This window comes from Bombus bifarius, unplaced genomic scaffold (assembly GCF_011952205.1).
Source record: "Bombus bifarius isolate JDL3187 unplaced genomic scaffold, Bbif_JDL3187 scf7180000008487, whole genome shotgun sequence".
Taxonomy (NCBI): domain Eukaryota; kingdom Metazoa; phylum Arthropoda; class Insecta; order Hymenoptera; family Apidae; genus Bombus; species Bombus bifarius.
This window is the reverse complement of record NW_022884678.1, coordinates 173,740-201,398: the sequence shown is the minus strand read 5'-3', so window position 1 is coordinate 201,398 and position 27,659 is coordinate 173,740. Positions and strand designations below refer to the sequence as shown.

Genomic DNA, 27,659 nt, shown 5'->3' with positions numbered 1-27,659 from the left:
CCTAACTTTCATTTACGTGGCTTTAGCGTGCGAAATATCAACACGATAAAGATCGTCGACGGCGTTCAAAGTTTGTCAGTGAAAAAAATAAATTATCGGAGTAAAGGACCGAGATATAAGTTGACTCGAATCAGGCTAAACTTTGTAGCCTGATAGACTTTCGTCGCAACGAAAACGCAAAACCAGAAATTTCGTAAGAAAGGAAACAAACCGCGTTATCTGTGCAAAAGAAGGAGCGAACTTAGCGGATAGACCAGGTGGAAACAAAATCGAAAGAGATTACGAAAGTGCGGTTATCTGGCCAGAACGGAGGGAAGTCGTAAAAAGCGACGCGATAGGAGCGGAGAGTGGTGCAAGGTACGAATCGGGGACGAATTACGATAACGACAGGTGCAGGGCCAAGCACAGAGAGCAGAACCGTATAAAACCGTGCAGAACATGATCAGATCCGTAGAAGATTCGAACTCGAACGCAGGACGCGCGTAAAGTCGAGCCTCGAGGTGAAACTAACGAGTGATAAACAACGATAAATTCCTCCCACGTAGCCGAGCATCTTCGCGTCGCTGCCTCTCCGGGGGTAATTTCAATGATCTCCGGCTGCACCGGCTCGGCGTAAACGTGCCCACGAAGCTGATGCATAAATACCTATAAATATGACACGCCGGGGCCCGCGGTAACGTTGCATATTAAATTACATTCTTAAGCAGCAGCCGGCGCGCACCAGAGGGCTGCATCAAGTCAGCGAGTCTGATTAAACGCAACCGAGAGCCGTGCCGTGATGTCATGGCGAGAATCCTGCTACGGATGAGAACGACAGGGACGACAACAGACGTCGAGGGTAGAACGAAAAGTGAAAGGAAAGGGAGAGACGCGTCGCGGCGCTGCGTTCACCTCTTCGACGACGACGTTCTTCGTCCGCTGCACGTCGCTTCGCGCAGTTTCCCTTCGCCTTGGGAGAGTCGTTGTTCGTCGTTGCGGAGGCCGCGGATATACCCACCACCGGAGGCTGGCGATGCTAATTATTCTGGTTCATGCGAGCAATTTGTCGAACACCGGCGAGCGTATGTATTTAATAGCCACGGGGCTCTTCGGGCCCCACGGGTATTTACATCTGTAGCGAATACCGCGGCCGTAATACGGGACGTCGGAAATTATCCCGGCATTACGGATCCAGTCCTGTTTGCTTGTGCTTCGCGTACGATCTCGTTGACATTCGCATCGAGCCACCACGTTCTCGTTAGAATTTGGAGAAAAAGCAAGATCGGTTTCCATTCGAACTCGCAGCCAAATCCTTTCGTCCGCGTGCTCGAAAAATATACTCGATTCTAGCCTATTTTATAGTCTGTTGCGGAGGATGGCGCAATTATTCGGAGATAAATATCCGGAAAATATTAGTATCGGAAAAAATCTTTGAAACGAATACGGCTTGACGAATGAACAATGGCATAGTGTGGTTCACCATTCGCGTCGCGTTCAAGGCTACGTTCACGGGAAGAAAAATCACCTTTATTAATTTATCCGAGACTCGAGCATCGTTGCTCGTAACGCGTGCTCTTTTTATATCGCTTGTCGATGCCATTTTTCCCCTTTATTGCATACGCGATAAGTTTGAATATTATGGAGATGAAAAACACGTTTTACTGTTTCATCGTCTGGCAAACAGACACAAAGGAAGCGCGCGTATCGCCTGAAGAAAAACGTCGACAATTAAAAGCGGCGAGGAGGCTCACGTCGAAGGAAATGATCCTAAATTAAACGATATCATCATTGCATTCGACGTGTTCCACCGGATGGACGTTCGTTCCCAAAAAAGAATATACATGCGTTCCCATTTAAATGCTAACCTTTAAAGTTTAAAATTCATACTTATGCAAATCAGATTTCTCGATGGATTCCTTCTACATGCAAAGCATCGATCACGTGTTAATTACAGGATACCGTCAAAGACACACGATCCGTAGATTCCATAAAACCAGCCTGTTTTATTTTTACCCCATAAAGCAACCGCGATCTCGCATTAAACTTTCAATTTAAATATTTCTTCTTTGGATTTTATTTTAATTGCCGCCGTTTTGTACATCGCGTACAGAGCGTTCGTTCTGTCGGAGAGATTTATTAAAATACCATGGAATATTACCATGCGATACTCGGTGAAAAATTGCTCGGTATAATGAAGTTTTTCGTTGCCAGCCAGACGAACCGACAACGAAATCATCGCCACCCTTTTTGTTCCTAGTTTTCTGATTAAATTACATCCTGTTTGGCAGAAGCAGACGTCTGATGCTATCGAGCGGTAGGCTACGTTTACAAATATTTGTCGATCCACGAAGCCAGTCGCGGCGACACCTTCGAAATTTATTCTTTCCGAGCGTAGACGATTGAAATTCACGCTTATGCAAAGTAGATTTCTCAATGGTTCCTTTCTGCACGGCGGACATCGAGCACGAGTACTAATTACAGAACACCGTCCAATAGAACGCGAAGAACCATCAACAGCTCGTTGTTCTTTTACCGCTTCAACCTTGGACGCCGTCACAAAAGCTTCTTTCAATTCGGAAAGTCACCATTTTTCACCGCGATTCTTGCGTGTATTGTTTGCGAGACGGTGAATAGTCTACGGATTCTTGCGGATTGTTCGATAGTTGAATAAACAGATGCTGGAATGACGGTCGAATCTTTAGTCTCGTCGTTCGTGTCCGTTCTACTGCTTGAGCGATTGTTTCGTTAATAATCTTTTGCTGGAAATTACTTCGCTAACTGGATACGATTTCTTCGAATAACAGAATTTATGGAATTATGAATCTCTAAACGAAGAGTCTGTCATCGAGTAGAAGTTGAAACAAATTTGACGCGACTGGCGTAACTTCGGGTCACTGCCACTTACTCGAATCGGTTGAAAGTGTTGTGAAAACCGGAAACGAATCCGCCCCTGGAAAGCATTTCTCAATGAAAGTGCTCCTACTTTCCTCGAAATGGATCTCCCCGGTTCTCTTCGCGTGACATTCTACGGCCTTCGTACGACAATGAGTTTCTCTTTCTAGGAAAACCGCTTTCAAGGGAAACACGCGGTCGATTTACTACGTAAAACGCTGATTTCTTTCGATTCGAATGGACTATTGAGAAATTATCGACGAGTGTTATCCAGAAGCGGTGTGCTTGGAATTATCGCGACCACGACGAGGCAACGACGATCTATCCCTTTCTTGGCTAAATATCTTTCCCTTCGGTCTCACAGCGCTCTTACGAAGAAAGGAAAATCGTCCATCTTACGTTTGCATATTTTAACCGGAATATTTTATCCGAGAAGAAAATTGGTTTGTACCTATGGAACCGCATCTACCTGTTCGCTCTACGAATAGCATCGACTAAAATGCCAAGTTTCCGCGATTACGCGCAACAGCTAACATTTCCATAAAACGCGTTTCGTATTTACCTCGGCTGCCTTTCGAGTACGATATGCCCAACGCAATAATTTATTAGTAATTTTTACGTATCCGGAAGAATTTATTAAAAACGCCAAGGATGGTTCTCGCCTTGGCTCGTTTAAACGTATTTCCCTGGAACGATGATAACAGAATAGCGATAACAGATATTCCGTGGCAGTAATAAATCTACATGCTCGTTGCCCGAATGAATTCACGAGCTTTCCTCGAGCGATTAAGCGTTAGCTGGCAGGGATGAGCCGCTCGTTCGCGATTTAATATCACGTATTCCCCGGCTGAAATTGGAACGATCTTCTTGCCGAGCGGAACCAGGAATCTCTGCCAGGCTTCTGTTAACCTCCAGATTGCTACTCTCTGCTAAATCTCTGCCTGGGGAACGTCTGATTTAGAAAACTCGAAATGTATGTGCACGGTGGACTGTAATCGCGGACAACTCTCGATCTCTCGCAGCGTATTCCGGTTGTAGATCACTTAGCCGTGTTAAAAAATCGCCGTTCACGATGTTTTCCTTCTTTCTCGCCTCGCAGCTCGGCTCGAGGATTGCTACGAGCGGTAGCCGTAGCAAACTACCGTGATCTCTGCGTACTATGTCGATGATTGAATTAAACCGAGGTGAAAAAGTTTCGATCGCGATAATTGCATTAAGGCGAACGTACGAATAGGACGCGCTTCTTGCAGCAGATTGCGATCTGTTTCTAATTTTTATCGGTTACGAGTATTTTTCACGTATCTTTCAACAGGAAAGGAAATAAAGTAACGGGAAAGTATGGAGCTTCGAGATACGTAGTACCTAAAAGGTTCATAATGCCATATGATTGTAGCTTCTTCCTCTCGTTTCCTCTCTCTTGCGCGCAAGTGCTAGCAACGCGGCTATCGAGTGGCAACTAATGCAAAACGCGAATAAATGTTAATTAACGTTCGGCAATTTTCCGTCGAAAATGGAAACGATACGGCGATATCTTTCGGAACTATATCCTTCCTAATTGCACGAGCATTAAAAATGTCGACATTTGGCTTTTACGAAGATTCAGAGCCACGATTTCGACCGTTTAACGCCGGCCGCGTCGTTACTTTAATCTGACTCGCAAAAGAAGTTAACGTAGCTATTCGGTGATCGAGAAACCGATTAAAAGCGGTAAATTTGCATACCGTGATCGGGCGAGATTAAAAGATATTTCGTTGGTAAATTCTATACCTAATTTAAAACAGAATGCGTTTTAGTAAAACCGATTTAATTATCGATAAGATACATCATGGCCAGATACATATCGTATAAAGTGTTGTTCACGACTATCGTTATAGATACCATTCGTATCATATTACTAGTTCTGTGTTGTTACTTACCTGGTCGATATAGATCTACACGGAGTAATTTTAGCGTTCGAATTGCAAGCTATCCTGCTTTCTGATTTTAGTTTCTTTTCTATTAATTGTAACAGTGTAAATACGTTGAAAATTAGGCATTTCAACGACGTATCACGTACGTTGTTATATATGTACATCAACGATGCCAATATTAAACTCGTGAATGCTGCACGCCTATATCGAAGGAATTATTTTATCGACGTAAAAATTGAACGACGAAGCTTAGAAAACGATGGAATTTCATAAGCAGCCCCGATAGCTAATCTGGCCGACGGTTCAACACCCTCTCCGCTTCCTATAAGATTCCAATGGCAGAGCAGTGTTCACCTGGAAGAATCCGGCTCTTCCTCCGCAGAGCATCCCCCGGAGGGCAGAATTCGATTCCGCGGAGTCAACCAGGTGTAGACCGGCCGACGCGGGAATAAACATATTTTCTAGGCGATCGTCGGTCGAGCATCGGGCCATAAATAAAACAAGAAATTCCTCGACTTGGTCCGCCATAAATCGCGCGTCCACGGCGTTCGATGGCTCGAAGGAACCACGGAACCTCCTTCGACTAGCCTCCATCGTAAACGCTATGGTTGCGCGCGCGCGCCCGCACCAGCTCGCCGGGAATACCCTTAATAGCTTCACCGCCTGGCCGACGCTCAACTTTCGATTTCGCGGCTCCCTCGCGTTTCCGAGATTTATGCAAATCCAGGGGCGCGCGAGACTCTAACACCCGTGCTAGAAGCCGCTTGGAAATCCGCGTGCACGACGCGTTTCTGGTTGTAAATCAACGGGTTATGCCGAGGGAATCGAGCTGGCACCCACTTCCGCCCGACAACGCGCCATTTACCTCTTCTGGTATCAGCTTTCAGCTTTGATGCCCGAGAAGTTATCGAAATTCCATGTTGAATGGATTTTTTGCGTTTCGTGGGAATGTTCTTCGCACGCGGTGGGTGCCGGGTAATCTCCAAGTTGACTGCAAGAATTTTGAAGCTAATCTCGCGAGATGTATTAAGGAATCAACGGTGGAGACGACTTTCCAGCAATGTACAAAGCGTTAAGCGAGACGAAGAATATTCGCGATGACTCGGGGCTAAAATAAGGCAAGTGGATCTGAATAAACGAAGTTTTATGGTACAGAGAGTACTTTGGTTTCGAAAAAAGGAAGGAAACGGCTCGTGTAATTATACTTTTCGAAATGTTTACGAACCTGTAGATGCACGACGACTGATAAACATTATACATCGGCATGTTTTTAAAAAAGGCGGTCATTTTCTCTAGTCCGCGCCCACGCGTACACGACTCGCGTTCCTCGAACTTGCGCAGAAGAAGGTACGACACCGGTTTTTCTAGTAAGGGGCGCGCGCGAAATTACGCGCATAATATAAACGTTTAAGACATCGAGTCGTTCGCTCGGAGGAATCTCGACTGAAAAGCGATTCCCTCGATCGGCGCGGCACTCCCACGGTGTTTCGCGGAGTCACGAGCGCGCTTTCACGCGATATCTGCACAACCGCCCCTATAAAGATAGGCCCCTTTTCTCTCTCTCTCTCTCTCTCTTACTCTCTTCCTCTCTGCCAGCTTTGGAGAGGAACGTGGTTGAATTTCTAGGCACATAAACTTCGTCTCTTGGCCGCACCTGATAGACACGCCGATCTCGCTCGACTCCTTGATAACGTTTCACGCGGAACAAAGAACACGGCGCGACCAGTTTTTTTCTCTCGGGCGAAAAAGCGTGGGTACCGAGTGGAAATTCATGAACTGGAATCTTCGTGGTGTAAGGTCGTTTCGTGGTATTTTTCCACGTAGATGTTACACCACAGCGTCTGCTGTATCGATATTTTCTTAAATATTATATTAGAGGGTAGCAAGTATCACTCGACGTTGGATTTTTCCAACGTGCGAATTCCTCTTTCTTTCTCTGCGATTCATAGTCCCTAGCTGCTTAGTATGTACGTAGCGAACGTGTAATTAAATCCTCAAAGTCTATCGATCTCGTTGACGCGAATCGAGAGAGCGTGCTCGTTGCTGGAACAAATACGCGAGCGAGCACGCGATGTGGCTGAAAAGGGGCGGCGGCGATTCTAACGCGCTGCTCCCCGCGCCGAGATTAGACCAGTCGAGACTTCGTTAGCGACCCATTGTGAACAGATGCGATCATTATGCGTCTCGTTTGCATAAGTTCCTGCTGCGTGGGAGGGGACCGTCGGCCGAGGACGAGAAAATGGATAAGGGTAGCAGGAAACGAACGGTGCGCCAAGGTACAAAGAGGAAAGAGTTGCTGGAGCGTACACGAGTTAACGTTGGTTTCAAGCGCGATAGTGGACTGACTGTAGGAACGGCATGCGATTTACAAATTTGGAACGGTCGCGGTGCGTAATTCTATAAAAGAAACGTTTTTGCGACGAGGCAAAACGACCACTCTCTCCGATCGAAGTTTCATTTCTCTCGGTAAAGTAAAGAAACGCGAAATACGCGAGAAAAGGAATCACCGTACGAAACGCAAAGAAGGAGCAAAAGAACGCGACGAATGAAAAGAGACAGAGACAGGAAGAGCGTTTGCAACGAAACTGTTGCACCGTTTCAACAGAATCACGGTATCGGCGTAATTTCGACCCACGCTATATCCAGCCGCGCATATGTAATTCGCGCGTTTTCATTGAAAAAGTATCGTCAGCCGTTATGCTAATACGAGAGGCCGGGCCGTTACACGCGGCCATATGTCACTGACCACCTCCGCCGCGGCCGACCGCGGTTCCACCGTTGAATAATAGACGCCCTGTTGGTCGTTCCACGGCGACCAGGGACTACGTATTCGGGAACGAGGTTGCTACAGAGATTCGTACGTTCACCACCATTGCCGTAGACACTGGCGGATGTACGACTCGGGACGATATTAAATTATAATTCACGGCACGCTCTGCCGCGTTACCTCATACTTTCATTCGCTATTTATAGGTTGACGCTCGCCCGTTTCTAGTTGCGATCGAGTAACGACTACGAACGATCCGCGAAACTGCACGGTATAAGCTGTTCGGACCGGATTTGACGCAGTTCGGATAGTCGAGTACAAAGTCAAAGCAGTTTCGAGTTTGTCGGAGCTCGAGTCGTCTTTGCCGCCAATTTTGCCCTAACAAAAAATAAGAAGAGAAAGGACGACCGATAATACGCACCATCGCGCTCGATGATTATCATTTTTTCATAATCCGTTGGAACGTGTCATGCCATCGTCCCAATCAGTATCGTAATCTCTCCTCTTTCATCGTATCGCGATACAGCGCAAGGCGTAAGAGATTTTTTTCATAATTCACGATTTACGATGAAACGTCGCTTGTCACGGGTGAAACTCGCCGTTCGATTGGCAAAGACGTACGGTAATTGGACTGACGCGTAACGAAACGCTTGGTCAGGATCGAGCACGGTTCAAGTCGAACGCTCCCCCAGCGTGCAACGCTCGGTTTCATTGTTAAACCGCCACTGCCACCTACAACCATCTGTTACTTTCTTTCTGTGGGCCTCGGTTAAATCACCACCGTGCCTACTACAACCTGATTACATATGTACACACTCGGCTGCGGGTAAATAAGCAAACAAATGCGCCTTCCTCTTATGTATCGCGGCGCACAGGAAATCTCGAGAATGTTGCAAGCGACGCTCGGACCGGCTTGTGTGGGGGGCTTTTTAACCCTCGAGATGGCATGACTCGATGCGTTGCGTGTCGTGGGTTCTTAATCTCGGAATTACTACGGTAGTGCCTACGAAATTCTGATACTCGGTTTCGCGTCACGATAGCTACGTTACTCCTTGCGAGCTAAGGTGGGTGGCTGTACGAGTACTTACGTTAATAGGTTCAGACTTTAATCGTAATACCTCGCGTTCGTTCGCGTTCTTCGTCACGCGATGTTACGCGCTGCGATCTGACGTATGACGATTTCGGTTTGTGACAAAAATCGCTGTACCTTAACCTACGGTCGCGCGAGAGAAACCCAGTCTACTACGCGACGTTGTATCCAATCAGAACCGCATTCCTTCAGCTGGTCATCTTCTCGTGTCCGAGCGGTACACTCGGCGTCGCGATTATCCTTCCTTCTCAAATACTGTTCAAATAAACGAAGACATATAGAAGATCGGTATTGGGTACCGTTGGCATAAAAGCTCGATCGGTAAATCAAACAGCAATCTCGTGCTTCGGGGTGTACAGGCGATTCTCGAGGTCGCCCCAGTCGTTTTGCAGAAAGCTCATAAAACTGGTTAAAAAGAAACGAGATGGGAATGTAAACGTTTCCATCGATCAAAGAGGCCGTTTATTAATCGGCCACTTTCCTGGTCGCGATCTTGCGCAAGCAGCCGCCAGTGCCTTTAATCCGAGATCGAATTCCCGATAGGATTCGCGCGCACGATCGATCATCGCCGGCGACGTGATCGATATATCGACACTACGGTTGGGCTCGGTCAATTCTATGCAGTTGCGGATATCTCGCGGTCCATTAAGTGCCACCAGCACACCGGCACACCGGACTTTAATGAATTTCTGGCCGGCCACGGATATTGGCTCTCGCTTTTTCCATGCCTCGCGTTTCGACGGTTCTCCTTGACTTGATTTATCGGCCGAGGGGGGGAAAGTACCAGCTGTCTCGAATGCCAACCGACGGCTTCGAAAATGGTACAAGACTCATTCAACTCCGTCTCCTGTTGTACCTATTATTTGCAGATTGCTCGGATAACGAAACGTTTTGTAGTGGTGGAATCTGGTTCCGAGGGAGTTACACGTCGATCGTATTATCGATAGCGCGACAGATACGATACCCGGATAATTGAACGGAATAGAAGTTAGTCGGGTATCGAATCAACGAGCTATCCAAGACAGTTTCACTCTCGAACACTTGGAAATTAGCGTGGAAACGTAGAATCGATGGACATCGTCGGTGAAGAAGCCGAACGATTAGAGCCGAATAATACGACGCTTTTTAGTTTTCGCGCGTAGATCGTTCGACGTTCGAAAGGCGAATCGATTAATTTGAATCCGCTGTGGCCGCTATGATCCACCGATGGAGAAAAGGAAGAAAATTTAAGAAGCCAGTCGACTCACCAGGATATCCCTCTGGAATCACGATCTCAGGCCCAACCTTCACGTCATGGCGGTAACGATGCATCAACAGGGTAGCCGTGACTCTCAGCGATCGTTGCTGCTGTTTGTACAATAATATCGGCCTTCCTCCGGCACCTTCCACCCTTACCACCCTCGGTAACGAGAATCTGTCGAGAAACTCGCGCAACGGCATGAATCCAGCTCCGGAACTCGCAGCTTCCGCGGTAGCCTCCCGGGAACTGGGCAACGAATCGTCGCCAGTTCCGGTAGCCTCGCCACTGGACAAAGTCGAAAATTCACCACTCGACGACATCGTTACACACGGCTCGGTTTCCACGATTTCATACGCACTAGACTCGCGAGCGGCTATTTCGTATCACGGCGGATCGGCAGTTTCACCACGATAACGTGTCCGTTCTGAAAACAAAAATACGCAGGATATTAGTGTTTTTCGCTTAGGATCGATTCTTTACGAACAATTATCGCTCGAAAAGGACGATGTTGTTTTGACAGCATTTGTCAACGAAATTATATCGATCGGTCAACGTTTAGATAACAGGCGTTTCGAAAAGCAGTCGGTGTTATCCGCGGTTCAGATCTAGTTGTAACTGTATATGAAACGTATATTAACGAGCATAACCCGCATAGCAGATGTCATAATCATCTCTAATAATGAGATAACTAATCAAATAGATAATCAGCCGAGTTCGTGCAAACATGCTCTATATCTGATGTTTTAGATTTACGGTTATTTTTATTTCCTCCCGTACTTCCTGACAAACGAATTAATATACTTGATTCTGTTATCTGGCCAGGTCCGTTAAGATATCGAACGAGATTGCAAACGCGTATTCAAAGCATCTGTGAATCATTAGGAGGATGCATGTATCATAAATATGTGAACGGGACGTAAGGCAGGGAATTACTTGTTGCGAATCTGACGAACCTGAAAACACGACGCAAAACGTATGTACTTTCTTTTTTTTGACGGAGAACAAAGAAAAAGCTTATGCCGTGATCCAGACGATATCAGGCAGACGAAGAAAAGCATGGAAGAGTCGGTTGTTCCGAAGGAATTCGTTATTCCACGAAGCGTGGCAGCCTTGACAGTGATTCGCCGGCGGCGAAGTGTGCCTCGGCTAACGAGTGATTATGCTCCTCAGGCTGGCTTGACGATGATGGTGATGATGATGAATTTATGACGATGATTATCTCTGGTGGCGTACCGCTGTGTCGCCACCGGTGTTTGTCTTTCAGACGACGAGACAGTGGCGTGAAAAAACGGCCAAGGAATGATGGAATGAGTCTGGTTCGCGGTCGTTTAAAGATTGTTCTTGCGACTGGCGTTGACACGCGACGAACAACGCTGACAAATTAGTCCTAATTGATTGGGATGGAGCTGGATTGATCGTCGGAGTTTCGAAACCACATCTAAATCGTTATGCTCTGATATCTTCGAATCGGACGATCCCATAGACGTGTAAGGTTTTTCTGGATGTATCGCTTCGACGCGTATCGTTTTATCCTTTTTTCGTCTTTCGAAAATTCTTCGTCTATCGGCGTTTTATCGGATCTACGTAATAGCGGGTGAACCTCTTCAATGGGACGAAGTTTTCGCTTTGTCGAGAGGTGAAAGCTATGGAATTATTTATAATTCAAGATAAATACGAGCGCTGAAAATTCCAAGTGATTCTTCTCTTAAAGTAAGTAGAGTAGGTAGCTCCATTTTCGCAATCCGAGATGATTGATGGGATCCTAGAAAGATGTAGGTTGATTTTTGATCCAGTTAATGACACGATAATTTGATTACAAAATTGGATCGAGAACAAGTTAATAACGATCCACTTTCTTTCCGATGAATGGGACACATGCGACTGTGTAAAATTTATAACTCGAATCCCTGTCGGTGATTAGCGGGACGCCAATTTACATGGGTGTTCGGAGCGCTGTCGTTGACTTCTTGCTCCATATGGTACTTCATCGACGCGTTTATGGAACTGGAATAATATCGAAATAACGACGACTACTTTCATCGTGCGGTGGATGATTGATTACACGAACTTTGCAACTCAAGATGATCAAATTACGTAGCGAACGAAATGCTGCTTTCAATGGGAGCTCAAACTATAACGCCGTTTTTATTACACGCCACTACTCACAGATGCGTCCGCGATGTTGCAGCAATGAAAGATTGGAAATTATTATCGTTGTTGTGGAAAGTACGCGAATAATATATTCGCCAGTCATTTTACAAGAAAACAGTATTTGTGGGAGAAAGAGATCGTCGATTAATAGCGAAAGTTTCGGATATCATAGAGGAGCGATCGTAATCGCTCCACCGACGTCTACCGACGTAATTATAAAGTTACATTAACAAAAACCTGACGACAATTGCAATTTCTTTGGACCAGAAAAACCATACAAATTGCCCCGCCTAGTTAGCAGTCGCTTATGACAAATGAGATTTTTGCATTCGATGACTCGATAATTTACCGTGTCAGTTTAAATCATACCGTTATAAATCAACCCCCGAGTTTCTTGTTACTTGTTATTTGATGCTCGTCGCGCGATATTTTATCGCGGGCTTGACGCGAACGCAACTCGTGGAAAGATGCGTTTTTAATCGGCAACGGATCAACGACGAGACGATATTTTCAAAATTGCATGTATTATATTTTTTTTGCGCTAAATTACGATACCTATATGATAATTATGACGTATCGTAGTATAATAAATGCTAGTAATTCGTTCCGTCAAACAGTTTCCCAAACTTTTCAGTGACAACGTTATTAATCTTGCGACTTACTTTATATTCTCCATTGGAAATCTTACACGTATATTATTCGGATAAAAATTATGGTACGTTAATTCGCTGACGACGCGTCGTATAATATCTCGCATAATAATGCCGCGAAAGGACGTCGAAAAATTGCACAAAATGAAGCTCCACGAACATTGATCTATTATTATTGGACTCGTTTCGGACGTCTCGTGTTTTCTTAAAACACGTGAAAAACTACAGTGTACAGTCCAATCCAGCGCAGAATCGAGATCCACCAACAGAGAAATCAACTTCTTTCCCCAGCTCATCAAATTTTATCATCCGTTAATTGATCCAAATTAGGTTGAAATAATTACTTCGATCGAGCCAATTTAAATTCCAGGGCAGCGTCTTCCCTTCGATCATGTCTGGGGATACGCAAAAACGCAGTTTCTCTTAGGTGACTTGCACCTGTACCATTCTTCAGCCTTGCGCGCGCGTTCACGGCAACATTGCACTCACATCGCATACGAATGACAAGAATTAATATTCCAGCTGTGTAAGATATGATGTGCAGAGACCCCGGGCATTATCCATGGTTCCGGTCATGAATACGCATGAGCAAGCACTTTTTTCTCTTCCTTTTTCCCTGAAACCCACGAGACAATCTGCCACCGTCTTTGATCCTTTCGATTATTTGCTTCCAAGTTACCGTAATCGCCGCGTAATGGACGTTTAATTGCTCGTGACGAAAGAAATAACGATAAGCTCGAGCGCTGTGGAAATTTCACGATGTTTTAAAATATCGATGGCGAAAGTGACGATTATCGAGATTGCTATATCATCCCGTTGATAACCACTGCTGTCATTTAAAGAGTGTAGAAACTAGGTGGCTCTTTGTATAATTTCAGTTTGATATTTTCATTGGAAATATCGAGAGGCGTACTTGACTCGTACCTTTGTTTAAATTTTATCGTGTCGTAATGACAAGGATATGAAGACTTATGGTTAAAAGTGCGTGCTTTATTCCGCGCGTTTCGTGATTCAGTATGCCTGCCGTGTTCGGTCAAACGTTTTGTATTCCGCCACGGAAAATAGCTTCTGCCCCCGCATACGCGATCCTTTGTTTTAAAATGTTTGATTAAATTTATTTTTTCCTTCGTGAATTTTATCATGTTCCAACTTGCAAATCTTCGTTTCTAGTATAACACGGTGCACCTTTTATTCGTCGAGGAAACTTCCATCCCTCGAATCTACACCGTGCACGAACGTAAAGTCACGAACGTGATATTCTTGTACGCAAATATTTCTTGGACTTTACCGTCCGACACATTGCAAGAAGATCGAAGTGGCCATTTTCAACGTCCCTCGGCTGAATTCCAAAGTTACGATTCCTTAAGGTACGAGAGATGGCCCAAAGGTCAAAGTGGCAGTGTGCTCTCGATCTCCGTTCGGAGAAGCAGGGGCTGCCGGTTGTCCTCGACAAGCAAAACTTTCGAAACGCTTTCTTTCGTTCGCGAAGCCGTCCGGGCCGCGCGCCATTTCACTTTCGAACGCGTTCCTTTTTTGGTATCGGCCGGCACCGGTGTAATCAAACGGCGTTTGTCATCTGTAACACGCGTAATCGCCGGTACGCGTCGCTTCATTGGGTAAAATTGCCGTGAAGCGCGAACCAGATTAATTACAAGAGGAGGTTCGTTACGCCGATAATTAAAACTCTCGCGATCGATGCGGAGTGGCGTTTTTCTTTTTGCGTCACGGTTCTCATATTATCTGCTCTCACAGCTTAAAGTTTGTAGATTTAGTCCATGTTACACATTTCTCTTGTTATACAGTCAAGAACGTCGGATTGCTTGTACAAAAACCGGGCAGTCTGTAAGAAAAATTCTTTTCAAATTTTTGTCTGTTTCCAGAAGAGTGAAAAACGTACTCTGTTACAAAAGTATGTACGTGGAATATAAAACTGCAATTACATTTACGGGTATTACGATACAGGTCCATAGCCTTGTCAACTTGCACGCGTCATGCTATTGTACTTTTGTAGGTCTGCCTCCTTATTCTACCCTTTGTCAGGCAACGCTTCGTGCAATATTATTAACCTTTTTTCCACCTCGAACAATCTTCTTAGAAAGAAGGTCTACGTAGGCTACTTAGCTAACTCGGGCGGAGCGTTAACGTAGTTTCAGTACAGCGTTTTATACACACGTTTGTCTTACTATCTCACAGTGACTGTATCACGGCAACATCTATTTCCCTCCTACCTTGCTAATTATATTTAATTTGTTAATAAGTAAAAAATAGCCCGCGAAAAGAATCCGACGACAAAGCACGAACGGAACACGCGACGAAGGAGGACGTTGGATGGAAAAGAGGCTTTCCGTAGCGAGCGCATAATGGATCGAGGCAAGTGAAAGTCCCAGATTTAGCAATTTGCCCATTAGCGGTGCACGCCGACCTGGAAACGCTCGATGCTTTCCGCGTGACGGTATTCCGCCGCGTCCCTGACGTAATTCGACTCGGTGCACGCCGCACGCGTCCGCCAGCGGTTCTACGCGCGAAACGCTCCAACGAATTTAATTAAGAGCATACAGGAAAGTCGGCAGCGTGCATCGTGCAGCGTCTTACTTTCTTACGAGTCGCAGTTGTAATTAACGAGCTTGCTCGCGCTCAGACAGCGAGAGAAGAGAAGGAAAAAAAAATACTGTACGGTTATTTTTAGAGGCGGACCATCTGAATTTATGATCGCGATGCGTTTGGCATTGTGCAACAGAGTTCCGTGAGAACGAAACCACCGCCGCGATTGCGGCCTTTTAGCGCGTTTACCCGTCCTTTCCATCGCAATTCACCGCCAGCTTGCTCGATATCTCGACTAGTTTTTCTAATGTCTTTCGTTTCCATCAGGATTTCTTACGTTGACATTGAAATTAAAATATCGCGTAATTTTATTACTTCGAATCTTCGTCCTTTTCTCTTTCCTCTTTTTCTGTAATCGTATCGATCAATTAGCAATTAAATCATTTTTAATTACAAACTATCTAATCATGGACGAGATCGTCCCGTAACCATGGAAATTCTCTTCTCCGTGAAATCGATATTGGAATTGCCGTCAGAGTATTTCGGCAATCGGTGAAACCACTGTGCTATCTGAGATTTTAAGAATCGGAGGAAGCGAAAGAAATCGAGTTCGAACTCGGTTATGCTTAAATTGGAACTGATGGCGGTGAATTTCTTCCGCGTAAGAATTCAGGTTATTAGAATGTAATTAGCATAGATTGCGATCGGCATTATGAAGTACCAAGCGTGTGTAAAGTAAGTAGCCATTTTACTGATTTAAAAGCGCTAGTTTTCTCGATGGAAATCTTTCTTCGACTCGAAGGAAGAATATATATACGACTAACGAAGGCAAGATCATGAAAATGTTTGATTATACCTGTTCTAATATGCCCTCTTCTAATAACATTGCATATATGCAGATCTTTACGCACGCATCTTTCTATAAGAAGTTGAAAAAAGATTATCGTAAGAAATTATCAAACGTTTACATTAATCGTACACATCCACAAGCAAGTTGCTTCGCATTTTCGCTTCAGTTCGTCAAAACTCGTTTATCTTGCGTTTTTCCTCCATTTCTGTTTCTTTTAACGTTCCTTACAGGACTACGATCGAACTTAAATATTAACAAACGTGCCATACATCCCACAATTTCTTACACAATTTCATATAATAGGTGACACACGACTACCAGAGGCAAACTAACAAATCGTTTAAAAAATCGTTTATATGCGGGAAACTATTAAAATTCTAAATTCGTTGGAGCCCGAGATGGAGTGATTTATAGAAATAGAATTCTCGGTGAGTTTATAGATCAACGTTTAAGCAGTAAACGATCTGTCATTCGCGTAATGTCGCTAAAAAGGAATACCACGTCCATCGGTTCGGTAGAATTTTTATCACTGGAACGATCGTGTTCTTTCTCGAACTATCCGAGACTCGCCTCGCAGCACTAGAAAATTCCAAATAAACTCGTCAACAGGCTTTGATTAAGTGTTATCCTTATAAAAGTGCAAACTTCGCTGCGCAAGCGTTTCTCATAGAAGACGAGTTAACTCGTTCTGGTTGGTTGAGAAGTTAAAAGCCGTCGTGCAACATTTTTGCCGTCGTATAAATATACACATAGTGCAGCTTGTTTACTTTTCTTTGGCAAACCACAGTAGCTAATTCTTTTTTTACCAAGTATCCCCCGTCATAATGCGAATACCTTCGATAATTTTTCTCATTTACACTGATTAATATTGCATCTTTATGTTTTCCTCCTCGAAGTTCAAGTCCTTCCATATCATATTTCATGCGTTTTTATCAATATCGAATGACAGATTGGAAATCGCGGCGGTAAGAAGCAGAAACCGTTCGAATTAATATTATCGGTGAAATTTTATAAATCGCGAGTTCCCACATTATAGAAGATCGCAAATCGCACCATTTCTGTATCGTACTGTCACCAATTTTCTTCATAAACGACACTAATCTTTTGCGGCCATAAATTCCACCGTGACTCGGTGACCATGAGCTCGTAATCTTTTCTCACCTAGTTACACCACACGATCCTTCTAGCCCCGATTTTCATACGCCAGCCATGAGAATAATAATAATAAAAAAAAACGCTCTCACGACCGCAACAGCAACACTAACTTGCTCTCGGCCAATGTTTTATGTACCTGGATTCATGTCTATTATGTATTCTATCGTGAAGCGATATCAATTCGTCCATAGATTGGTTGCACGGCGAAACAACACGAGTTGTGAAACAACACAGCGGTCGATCGATTCCGTAGCTTACCGAGGCGGATACCAAATACCATCTTTCCCATCTAGTTCCCATCGGAATCGACAGGCTCGTTTGGATATTGGTACACCGCGCTAGTAAAACGATCTCTGTGCATCACGTGGAAAAAAGGAGCGAACAAGGAAACCAAAAAGAAAGAAAAAAGAAAAAAGAAATATAAGGAGAGAAGAGGAACGAAAAAAAGTACTGGCACCTGCGTTGGATAGCGCGGCGTACGCACCTTTCTCACTCGGGTCTCGGCCGATTCGAAAACGATATCTGCAGGTCCTTGAGATCCGGTAAACGCGTGGTATCTCTCAGGAGCCACGAGATCGAACATAGGTCCGGATCGTAGCACGCACGCGGTTCACCTGCACCATGGAACTCGCGACGAGAACGAGCATGGCCACGAACGAAAACGATCGAGCTTTCGATCGAAAACTTTCACCTGGACAGGTATCACCGACGATCCTGCTTCGCCTCTGTCCTTCGAAACGACGAGACCGGCCAACGATCGATACCGATCGATCAACGATCGACGATCGACGACAAACTGAACGGACGATCGGTCGACTTCTCGAAGGATCGGGCGGCAGGAAGAGGGACGCGGCGGCGCGATCGATCCATCGATCGATCGAGGCTTGGAGGCGCGACGTGGAGCGGCCCGACGCTCCGGACGAGATCGTGCGACTAAAGCTCGCGCGCGTTCCGCGAGGACGCGCCGCGGACCGACCGACCGACCGAGCCACCGTACCCCCACCTTCCAACTTTGCTTTAAATAAACTGTATCGCGCAGACTCGGGGGCACACCGGCCGACTCCCGAGGATCTCCGCCGCCGCCGCCGCCGCCGCCGCCTTTTCTCTACACACTCCCTTTCTATTCGACTGGCTTTCGGTTCTGCCTTCTTTTTTCCGCTGCTCCAACTAGCCCGTTTCCGGTTCCGTGCCAGATTTCCCGCTGCGCGACCCTTCTCTCCGTGCTCTTCCAACCGATTTTCCTCTCGCTCCGACACGGTCCTAAGCATGCGTGCTTTTCTATCGCGCCACGCGATTAATGCGAAATTCTAATAGGCGGGCAATCGCTTCGCGGTGTACCGCGTTGCGTAACACGTTGATTCCGACCGCTTTTAAGGCATCTTCGTGTATTCCCATGAAGCTAAGGAGAAACGTGGTTTACGGTATACATAGACCAGAAGGATATTATTTAAAGATATTAAGTTAGGAAGTAATATGATCTTCGATTCTCGTATTACGAAAGGCACAGTTTGAACAATTCCGACTCATATTTCGCGTTTGATTAGGCTTAGGGTTAGGGTCAAGTTAATTAAAATACCATTAAAAGCCGATTCCTTGGAAGCTTGGAACACGCTTCGAAGCTATCGATGCCCACCAATACTTTAATATCTATGCGAGATTCCTCGATCATCTACAGGGATAAGTATTCAACGTTAGCTTGATTATCGCCGAATCGATGTCGACTACCACGGTTTAATTGCTGCGTTCGCGGTCTAATAAACAACCGTGTATTATATAACCTGTCCGTGTAATTAACACAGATTACTGCATCGTATTAATTTAGGATTTCGCGATGTAACCGAGTAAACTGTAACGCGTTTGTATAGCTCGCATAAATTCCTCCGGTTTAAAGCATCATTTAAATATGTTTCACTGGATGGCGCGGTAGAAATTATCGATTCTATTAATTCTCGTCGCGTACGTTTTCTAGTTTCGAAAAAATTAGACGAGCAAACAAGTGGCAATCTTCATTGAGCGATGAAGGCCATCGGATTATTTTGTCCTTCGGCGATGATGCGTTCTGAAACACTTCGAATCGTGTTGGATATGTATCGAGCGTGTCGTAAAACGATCGACTTATTAATAATAATTCGATCTGGCTAGTCGCCGTATTTTCCATCCCGTTGGAAAATCTATTTATGGGCTTCTCCCAAGATCGTCAAATCCAATTAGAGTTTAATTGACTGCGGTTTCGTTAAAAAGGGATTTTTTTGCACGTGTAATTACAGCGTTATAATTCCATGCGTTACTTTTGTAATTAAATCCGAGGAAAAGTCGCGGAAGAAATATTTTCTTTGGCGGTTTTGGTATGTCATTCTTCGTGTGAACCAGCTCGTTACTTTCCAGGTTCTCCATCTTTCCTGCGTGTATACTTTAACGTAGAATCTGTTTTTTTTTTTATTATTTTTATGAATTTAAAGGAGACTAACAATTTTGTTTCCCAAAATTTAGCTTTAGACGTAAAATAAGCTTCTGGCTTGCTTGTTCGCTGTTACTACCGCGTCACTTACGTTTGATAATTTGAATGATCGAGTTACGTGGATCCATCCTTTACGTTATTTTATCCACGATTGTGCAATAGTTCCTCAGAGATCGTCGTTACGTTTCGTTTTGAAAAATTTGAAAAGAACGAGGAAGTAATAATTCCATGAAACTGATTATACAATCATGCAAAGAGAGACAGGTACATACTAAACCGAGTAAGAAACGTTTTGCCAGTAAAAACAGGTATTCCGTGAGAAAGACCTCGCACGCGTTCTTACGTTTCTGTTCGTTTATAACGAGATTTGCAAAAAAGTTACGCAAAGGACGTGCTGGTTTTTTTGCCATTTTACTGTAATTTTTCTGTAGAATACGCTTGTTCTTGACTTCCACGTTAGTCATAGTAACAGTAGTCGTTACTTGAAACCACTCGAAGGCAACCAGCAGATTCATCGAATATACATCCTGCCAAGTTTTGTGATCTTTTAAGTATTTTCAATGCTCTTTTTCGATATTTTCTTTGACACCGATATTTTATCCGTTTCATAGAAGAACTATATTCTTTCCTCGATATCCCCTTTTCCTTCCGCGTTTCTTTCGTTATGTTTGCTCTGACGCGATTCAAATTATTCAACTTTTTACTCTACTATGCTTGTACCATAGTTACTTTTCTATAATTTCATTTTGATTTAATCGCGTTGCTACATATATGATTTCACGTGTACTTCTAAACTATTCATAAATCCTGTTCACCAGATGCTGTTCGAACATATGGTGTGCTACTTTTCTGAATTCCCGAGGAACCGCTATACAACGCGATTCTCTGCGACATTGACCTCCGTACCCCGTTCATAAGATCGCAATATCCGTTTACGTTCTCAAGATCGTCTTTAACCCTCGCTATGTCTATACGAACAATTAACATGAATTTACCGATGATTACTCCTTAACCTCCAACGCATCGCAGGATGTCGTCAATCTTCGGACGAATCGCTACGTTCTACGCTACTCTATACTTAACGGAGAAAGTATTGGTTTTGTGCGTGAAATTTTTAGCTCACGATTTTTTGGCTAATTCCCCGCTTACAGTTATCTACATCGTTTCCGCTTTATTTACTGTAATAGTTAATTTCGTTCACGTAACGTTCAAATTTAACAGAGACTGGATTTATCAGCTAGATCTTCAACCACTTTATGTAAATATGAATTTCTTGCCAAAATATCTTCCACGTTTGATGTTTGAATAACGTTAGACACGCGTTACGCAACGTTAAACACGTTACGAAACGTAAATTCAATCGCGAAACTTGGTTAACTACGATCCTTCATAGGAAAATGATACTGTTCGCTGTTATAATACGCAGGATGCTTCGATAGATCGTTGCCAAACTGATGCAGCAAATTGATTGGATGAAAAAATCTAGTGGATAAAAAAGGTACAAACGAACGCGAGTCTAAAAATGATTTATCGAAGACGTACAAGGAGCAAAGGAGAATCATCCGTTAAGTACTGTTGTAAATGCTTCTCCATTTCATAGCTACATTATAGTTACTGATTGATGAGTAAATAACTACATATCATCGCTGTCAATTATTGGCTTACTTGACCCTACGAAGCCTTGATAATTTATTCTTATAAGGTAAAAAATTCTATTTTTATCTTAGAAAATAAAATTGATTCTCTGTGTGTATTTGATAGCCGATAGAATAAACATATAACGATTCTTACACGTTGAATCGCGTGGTTCTTTAATTTTGAAAGATCATCTCCGAATAGTAATCATAATAAAAGATAAATTAGAGGATTGAAATGTTTCGTGATAATCGATGTTCGGTAAAATAATTAATCATATGCCGGTTTGAAATATTTTAAATATTCATTAGGTATCAAAATTTGTCTTCGAGCTCGTCCGATCAAGATTTAGATGAACAATAATGCCTGAGCATAGCCCGGTCGTGATAGCAAAAACAGGTACCGTTAGCGGATTATTAATATTCATGATGTCAGCGATACGCTCGGGCATTGCGATACAAGGTTTCCTTGTACCCTATTCATCGAACGTGCCTGTTTCTCGGAAAAACGAGCAACTGCGTATCGGTATGCAAGCAATAATGCAACACGATTGATCGTTGTGCAACGTTGCACCGCTACCGATACTGTTTCTATGGTGTATCAACGTTGGTCGATGCGAAACTCGGCTCGTTCACCAGTTGGTCACCAATGGCCAGGATTCTGAAATTTATTTTTACCTGTCGTTACATAGAAAAACTAAATTATAGTAGACACCGTACGTAGCAATAACAGCGTAGATTCAGCGACGAAGAAAAATCGTAGTTATCGTGGCGTATTCAGAAAAATTATTCGAGCAACGATAAAAATCTCACTGTACAAGAAGCACCGTGAAATCTATAGATTCCATCGCTCAACTATCGTTAACTATATTATCCTCTAACTTAATTAGAACTAACAGCATAGTTTAACATCTTCCACTTCCTCTACGTCTCTTCCTTTCATCCAACCTGCCAATAACTCAGCCAACTAGAATGTCTTTTTTCATCTACATTTCTTGCCTCGCCTTCCGAAAGGAAAGAAAAGATTCGAAAGAAATCACACGGTATACTCCCTTTCGTCGCTTCCTCCTTCGAATTCCCCGTTGATTATTTGCCCCCTTGTACAAACACACTCGCGTATACGCACATATCGTCCATTACGGTGTCGAAAACGCTTTCACGTCCCGACACCTGCTAATTACTCCGGAACGCGGAGAATATTGATGGCAGTGTTTAGACGAGAAATTGTTACTTGGCCGTCATTGTCCCCGTAATTACCGGTCGCGGAATGATTATTGACTTGCCACAACGCTGATTACAACGACGAGCAGCGGCTCCGTTCATTGTAGGCTGGGGACGCGCCGCGCCGGCCTATTAATACGTTTCTCTTCTCTTCGAAGCGTGTTGACCGAGGTCATGGATGGAACAGAGAGAACATCAGCGCCCCTATAACGTGCATCTTCGTTTTGAATTATGCCTCATTGTGCCTCGTCTGGAATCGCGACTGGCATTGTGCTAAGGATACGTGGACGTGATTGTTTGCCTTTGACTCGAGTCACACCCTGCTAAGCATTTTTTTGCATTTTCTCTCTGTTTCTTCGCCTCTTTCCTTTTTTCGTGTTTCTCGGCTGTCTTTCAACGGAGAAACGCATTTGCCAGATACTTTATCGCTGGCGTTATCCCCCGTGATAGATTCGATGAACGCCCCATGATTATACGCATTGTCCGGTTACGTTGTTTCGTCACGTTGTTGTTTCAGAGTGGTCGATCGACAAAGAGAGCGGATAGTAGTCGATGCCAAGTATACTTGCCTTGATTTTTGTTTCGATCGTCGTCGGCGTACGATCGTCTAGCTCTGGTTCTTTTGATGCCGTAGCAGGTTTGTTTAGAGGTTTCAAAGCGAATCGTTCGAATAAAGACGAGATTGGCAGATCGAAACGAAACTCGCGTCTTGCACGAATCGATGATAATCCGCTATTTCTCCGCGTTATTTTAAATCTTCTCTCTTCTTTCTTCGCATTATCGTCGAAAACGCTTGGAATACTCGGAGAGGCTTTTAACTTGGACTAAGCCTCACGGCCTCGTCGCCAGTGATCTCCAGCTCACTCGCGTCGATCGCCTGCAGAATCACATCGCATTAATTACCATACGCATGCCGTGTTGCGTGGTCGTTTTACCTGGTCGTTCGAGTGAAAGTTTCCGCGAATCTCTAATCTTGCGCGGCGCGGATCGCCGAGAAACGGCGTTAATCATCGACGATTCACGTCCGGTTGAACGTGCTAATGCGGACGTTATCAAAGCGTGTTAACTTGCGTGACATCCTGAGCGACGGAGCTGCCTGTCGGTTTTTCCGCGCCGCTCAAAGGGACGAGTGTCATCAAACATGCCGTACGTATTCCCCGGGTTTGTACACCGCTCACGAGTCTAGTAAGTACGCGAGTACATGCGTGTACTCTCGCACTCGCTCTCGCATACACGCGTGAACTGGCCTTAACCCAGTGGTTCTCCGTCGTTGCTTCGGCAGAATTCTACCTCTCGAAGAAATCTGTCATCGAAGAAAAATGTGTACGTATCATCGACATCGTTTTCCACGAAACGAAGTTGATCCGAGGAAAAATGAAAAGGACATTCCGCGCGGAAACAGCCTTAGATATATGGGAAAAAAATGATCATTTCTCGATTTGTTATCGAAACGATCGACGTTAAATTATTGCGAAGATTTAATTAAGACAGGAGGATAAGTTTTATCGAATAGCAGGAATATTCGCTTAATAGACGAAGTTTAGATATCGCAACGGATAGGGAAAAGATTGAGAACCGTCGCGTCAGTTGCCTGCTTAATCATTTTCTCCAAAGAAACGTTCAATGTCAGTTTAATCGCGCTCCCTTGACAAACTTCCATTAGATAAAAAGTAAGAATGAAATAAAAGAAGTAATTATTATTCACCGGTCGGAATCGTACAGCGCATCTATACGTTGGAAGCTCGATACGTAATCATCCTCTCGTAAAATTTCATATATCTTCGAACCATATCTTGCTTCGTCCGCGAATAAACAACGTTATCAATAAACCATTGATTTATAAATTTAGCGAAACACATCTTCTCGAAATAATTTCACAACTTAATCGCTTCTATCGACTAACCAGCCGTCAAACAGCCAGGAATAATGATTTTATTCAACCGTGGGTCAATATATTTCTCGAGGAGAGCGTAGCGTAGCCATTGCTGGCACACGGAAGCATATCGTCTATCGCTGCAAGACGGATGACCTTCCGAAGGTCAGCGCCTTTGCTCTTCAACGTCGCTGGAGTTGCACGCAAAACTATTCCGTCGATAATCCTGTACGTGTAACAAATTGAATGCATTTAATTAAGTTTCGGATGGAATGGCAGCTTCGGTAGAATAATATAAGGTACGAACGCAGTAATGCAAATAATTAACAACTGTTGAGGATACAGGCCTTTATTAATGCGCCTCGAGTTCGTGCGAGCGTAGAGCGAAACACCAACCAAGCGTTTTCCTTCTTTTTCCTTAACGAACACAACGAGCCCGAGGGAAGTTGTAAAAAAGAAGTTACATCTTTAAGATCGAAAGCCAGCTGTAAAATCGAATTTTTCTCCTACGGATATGCATCCCTGTAAAAATAGGGTTATGGATCTTCGTGCCATTTCGCCTACTACCCGCATCGCTAACTCCGGTTGCAGTTATCAAAAATCGCCGAAACGATCGATCGAAATCTACTTGTCAATCGACGATTTTAAAAGTTTCGCTCAGTCCGAAGGATGACCAGTCATAATTCTTCGCGAACGGGATATCGATCCTGCCAGCTAACGACGCGTCATTCAGCGACAAGATCCCACGATCCTGATGCTTACGTAAATAATTGCCGTTCCAGTTCGCGTTTGTTTGTACGTCGCATTTGCACGCTTAAGCTTGATTGCATCGTGGTTGACGCAACGTTGCGGCACGCAGTCCTCCTCCATGTTAAGAGGCAATCCCGTGCAGAAGTGGTACTGCCGACCTTGTTTTGCAACAATGTTATGGATGTACCACACGTTGCACGAGGAATGCGCAATGTTAAACAGACGATGGTAATAATTTCTATGGCGCTTTACAATTTACAAACGCGAACTGAGACGCGCGGAACTTTTATTTCCTTGGATCGCAATTTGTTTCACCAGGCACGGAATTTAGCGAGCGTGTACGTTAGAGCGTAGTCCTTTTCGGATTATACGAAATAGTTTGAACACTTTGAAAAATACAGCCTCGATGATGCTTCTTTTCTAAACTTCGGAACAGTTTCCAACCGACGTGCGAAATAAGATTGTCGCTTTTACGAAATAAATATTTTAGATATAATTATCGCGTTCAACGCGCGATACAGCTTTGACGCTTTAATAGCAGCAACGGCAACATCACCAGTCGACACTCGCATTCCACGTCGACCGAACCGCCATGCTATCTGTCGGTGAAACACGCGTTGACTCTCAATCAGCGGTGCCCGGTGGAAAAAAGATCGATTGGGACGCGCCACGGAGGTCATTAATCGGCCTATAAATAATCATGAATCTCTGTAAAGGGAAGCGGCTTAATGAAAATGTCAATGATGTCGCAAAAACGGAACTTGCGTTCTGCCACGGAACAACGTCATTCAGCGGTCGCACGCGGTCGCGATCGATCGGGACACGGGCGCGGTTTCTTGCCCGATTGCACGCTCTTTTTCACGGCGTTGATTTGCGCGCTGGGCATTATTCGTCATCGCGGACACCTCGCTTGACCGCACCACGGCCAAAAAAGCGAGCCATACCGCGTTTCGCCACCGGGGACGCATCGAATCGCGGTTTCGACGCTTATTTCCGCTTTGTCTCCGAGTCCAAACTTTTTCCGCCGCGATATTACCTCGCTCTTGTCCCGTTTTATCTTTGCTTTTTCCCACCCGTCCTTATTTCTCCCCCTTTTTTTCCACTTTCCTTTGAGCTTTCTTTTTCGGCATCGTTTTACTGCCTGTTTGACCTGTATAAATGAATTGAAAGCGTGGGTCTCGTTGCCTTACCTTCTTTGGTTCGTTGTGGTTTACGATGTTTTTCACATTACCATCGAATATATATTGGCAGTTTGATCCGTCCGATTTTTTAGGGTGGAACGTTAGGTATTTCACGGAAAGACGAAACGATTGTTCCCGGTTACTTTGGACTTCGTTTACTTTATAAAATCCTACGCAACGTTGCCCGTGATGCGATCAAGTTGCTCTTAGTATTTTAATAGCAATAATATTGCGAAATGTGGAGTTTCGCGATTTATCGATTAAGAATTCTCCACAGTGTCGTGTATATTTTATTCGATGCAGTGTATAATTACAGGTATTTGTATAAACACTTGCCAATTTACTCGTAACAACGACGAGACAAGCGGGAAGCGAGTTATACTCGTAGCGGTACTTCTAGTTGCCGCCACCATGGGGTTTCTAGCGTGACAACGGAACCTCTGTTTCTTACAAGTCCCATATCCAATCATAGATCCATCAGAGTAAATCATTTCCTTATAACCTTTCCTAAACATACGCATTGCCTCTTAAAACATATCGCGATGCGTCTATAAAATAAAATTACCTTTCAAATATAGAACGACGTAATTTTCTCGTTTAACTTTTAATAGCAGCAACATATCCGAATTAAGCAAATTATCGTTCTATCGTTGATACGTTAAATCGGTTTCCATTTCCTCCGAGTCTCGATTCGATCAAGAAATAGTTATCGAACGTACCAAAGAACGAATTTTACATTTTCAGCCCATCATTTCCTGTAGGTACCTTACTCACGATGACCGACGATTCCTTCGCGAACAACGTCATTCCAGATCCAACTTTCTCATCGAATGCCAGAATATCGATTAACATAGTTGGAGAGCTCTGGCGAAAAAGGCGAGCTTTAGTGAGAAACAATCTCGCGTTCGAGATCTGGCTCGCGAAACGTAGAGACCGTGGCAAGAAGTAGAAGCCTCCCGGTGGTCTCCGTTTTTACGGTCTCGTACTGGTTCACCAGCTCCAACTTCGTTAGTCCAAGGCTGTAGGCGATGCGATGTATTTATTCCTAGCTCGTAAATTGCGCAACCCTTGCTGCAGCGTCGCGCCCCAGGTCCGATTATTAGTAATATTTAACAATGCAAATAACGCTAGGTGGAAACCGCTGCCACCACCTGGTCGCCATTTAAGGGCGTACCGTCGTCGCAACGGGCCGCGGTAACCCGCAGAAATTAACGCTTTGCAACGAATAAACGTCGAAAGACAAATTTACATTGGCCTTGGTGCGCGCGCGTTCGCGCTATTACGCGCTTGCACTCGCCGGTACTTTTACAAATATCG

At 44.4% G+C, this 27,659-nt stretch overlaps 1 protein-coding gene across 3 annotated transcripts in view; it reads right to left on the bottom strand.

The window, feature by feature from the left end:
• LOC117213033 overlaps positions 1 to 18,191 on the bottom strand; it is a 46,224-nt gene extending 28,033 nt beyond the window's left edge. For 2 of the 3 annotated variants that reach the window (XR_004488579.1, XM_033458241.1), the window contains exons 1-2: positions 17,710 to 18,191; positions 9,886 to 10,302 (exon numbers count right to left, since the gene is read on the bottom strand). Coding sequence is in view for 2 of the 3 variants with exons in the window: in XM_033458241.1 (XP_033314132.1) it covers positions 9,886 to 10,198 (313 nt within the window). In the remaining variant the exon portion in view is untranslated. Of the gene's footprint in view, positions 1 to 9,885; positions 10,303 to 17,682 lie in introns of all 3 variants that reach the window. The other variant, XM_033458242.1, reaches the window with a different exon arrangement.
• Positions 18,192 to 27,659: the final 9,468 nt, after the last annotated feature.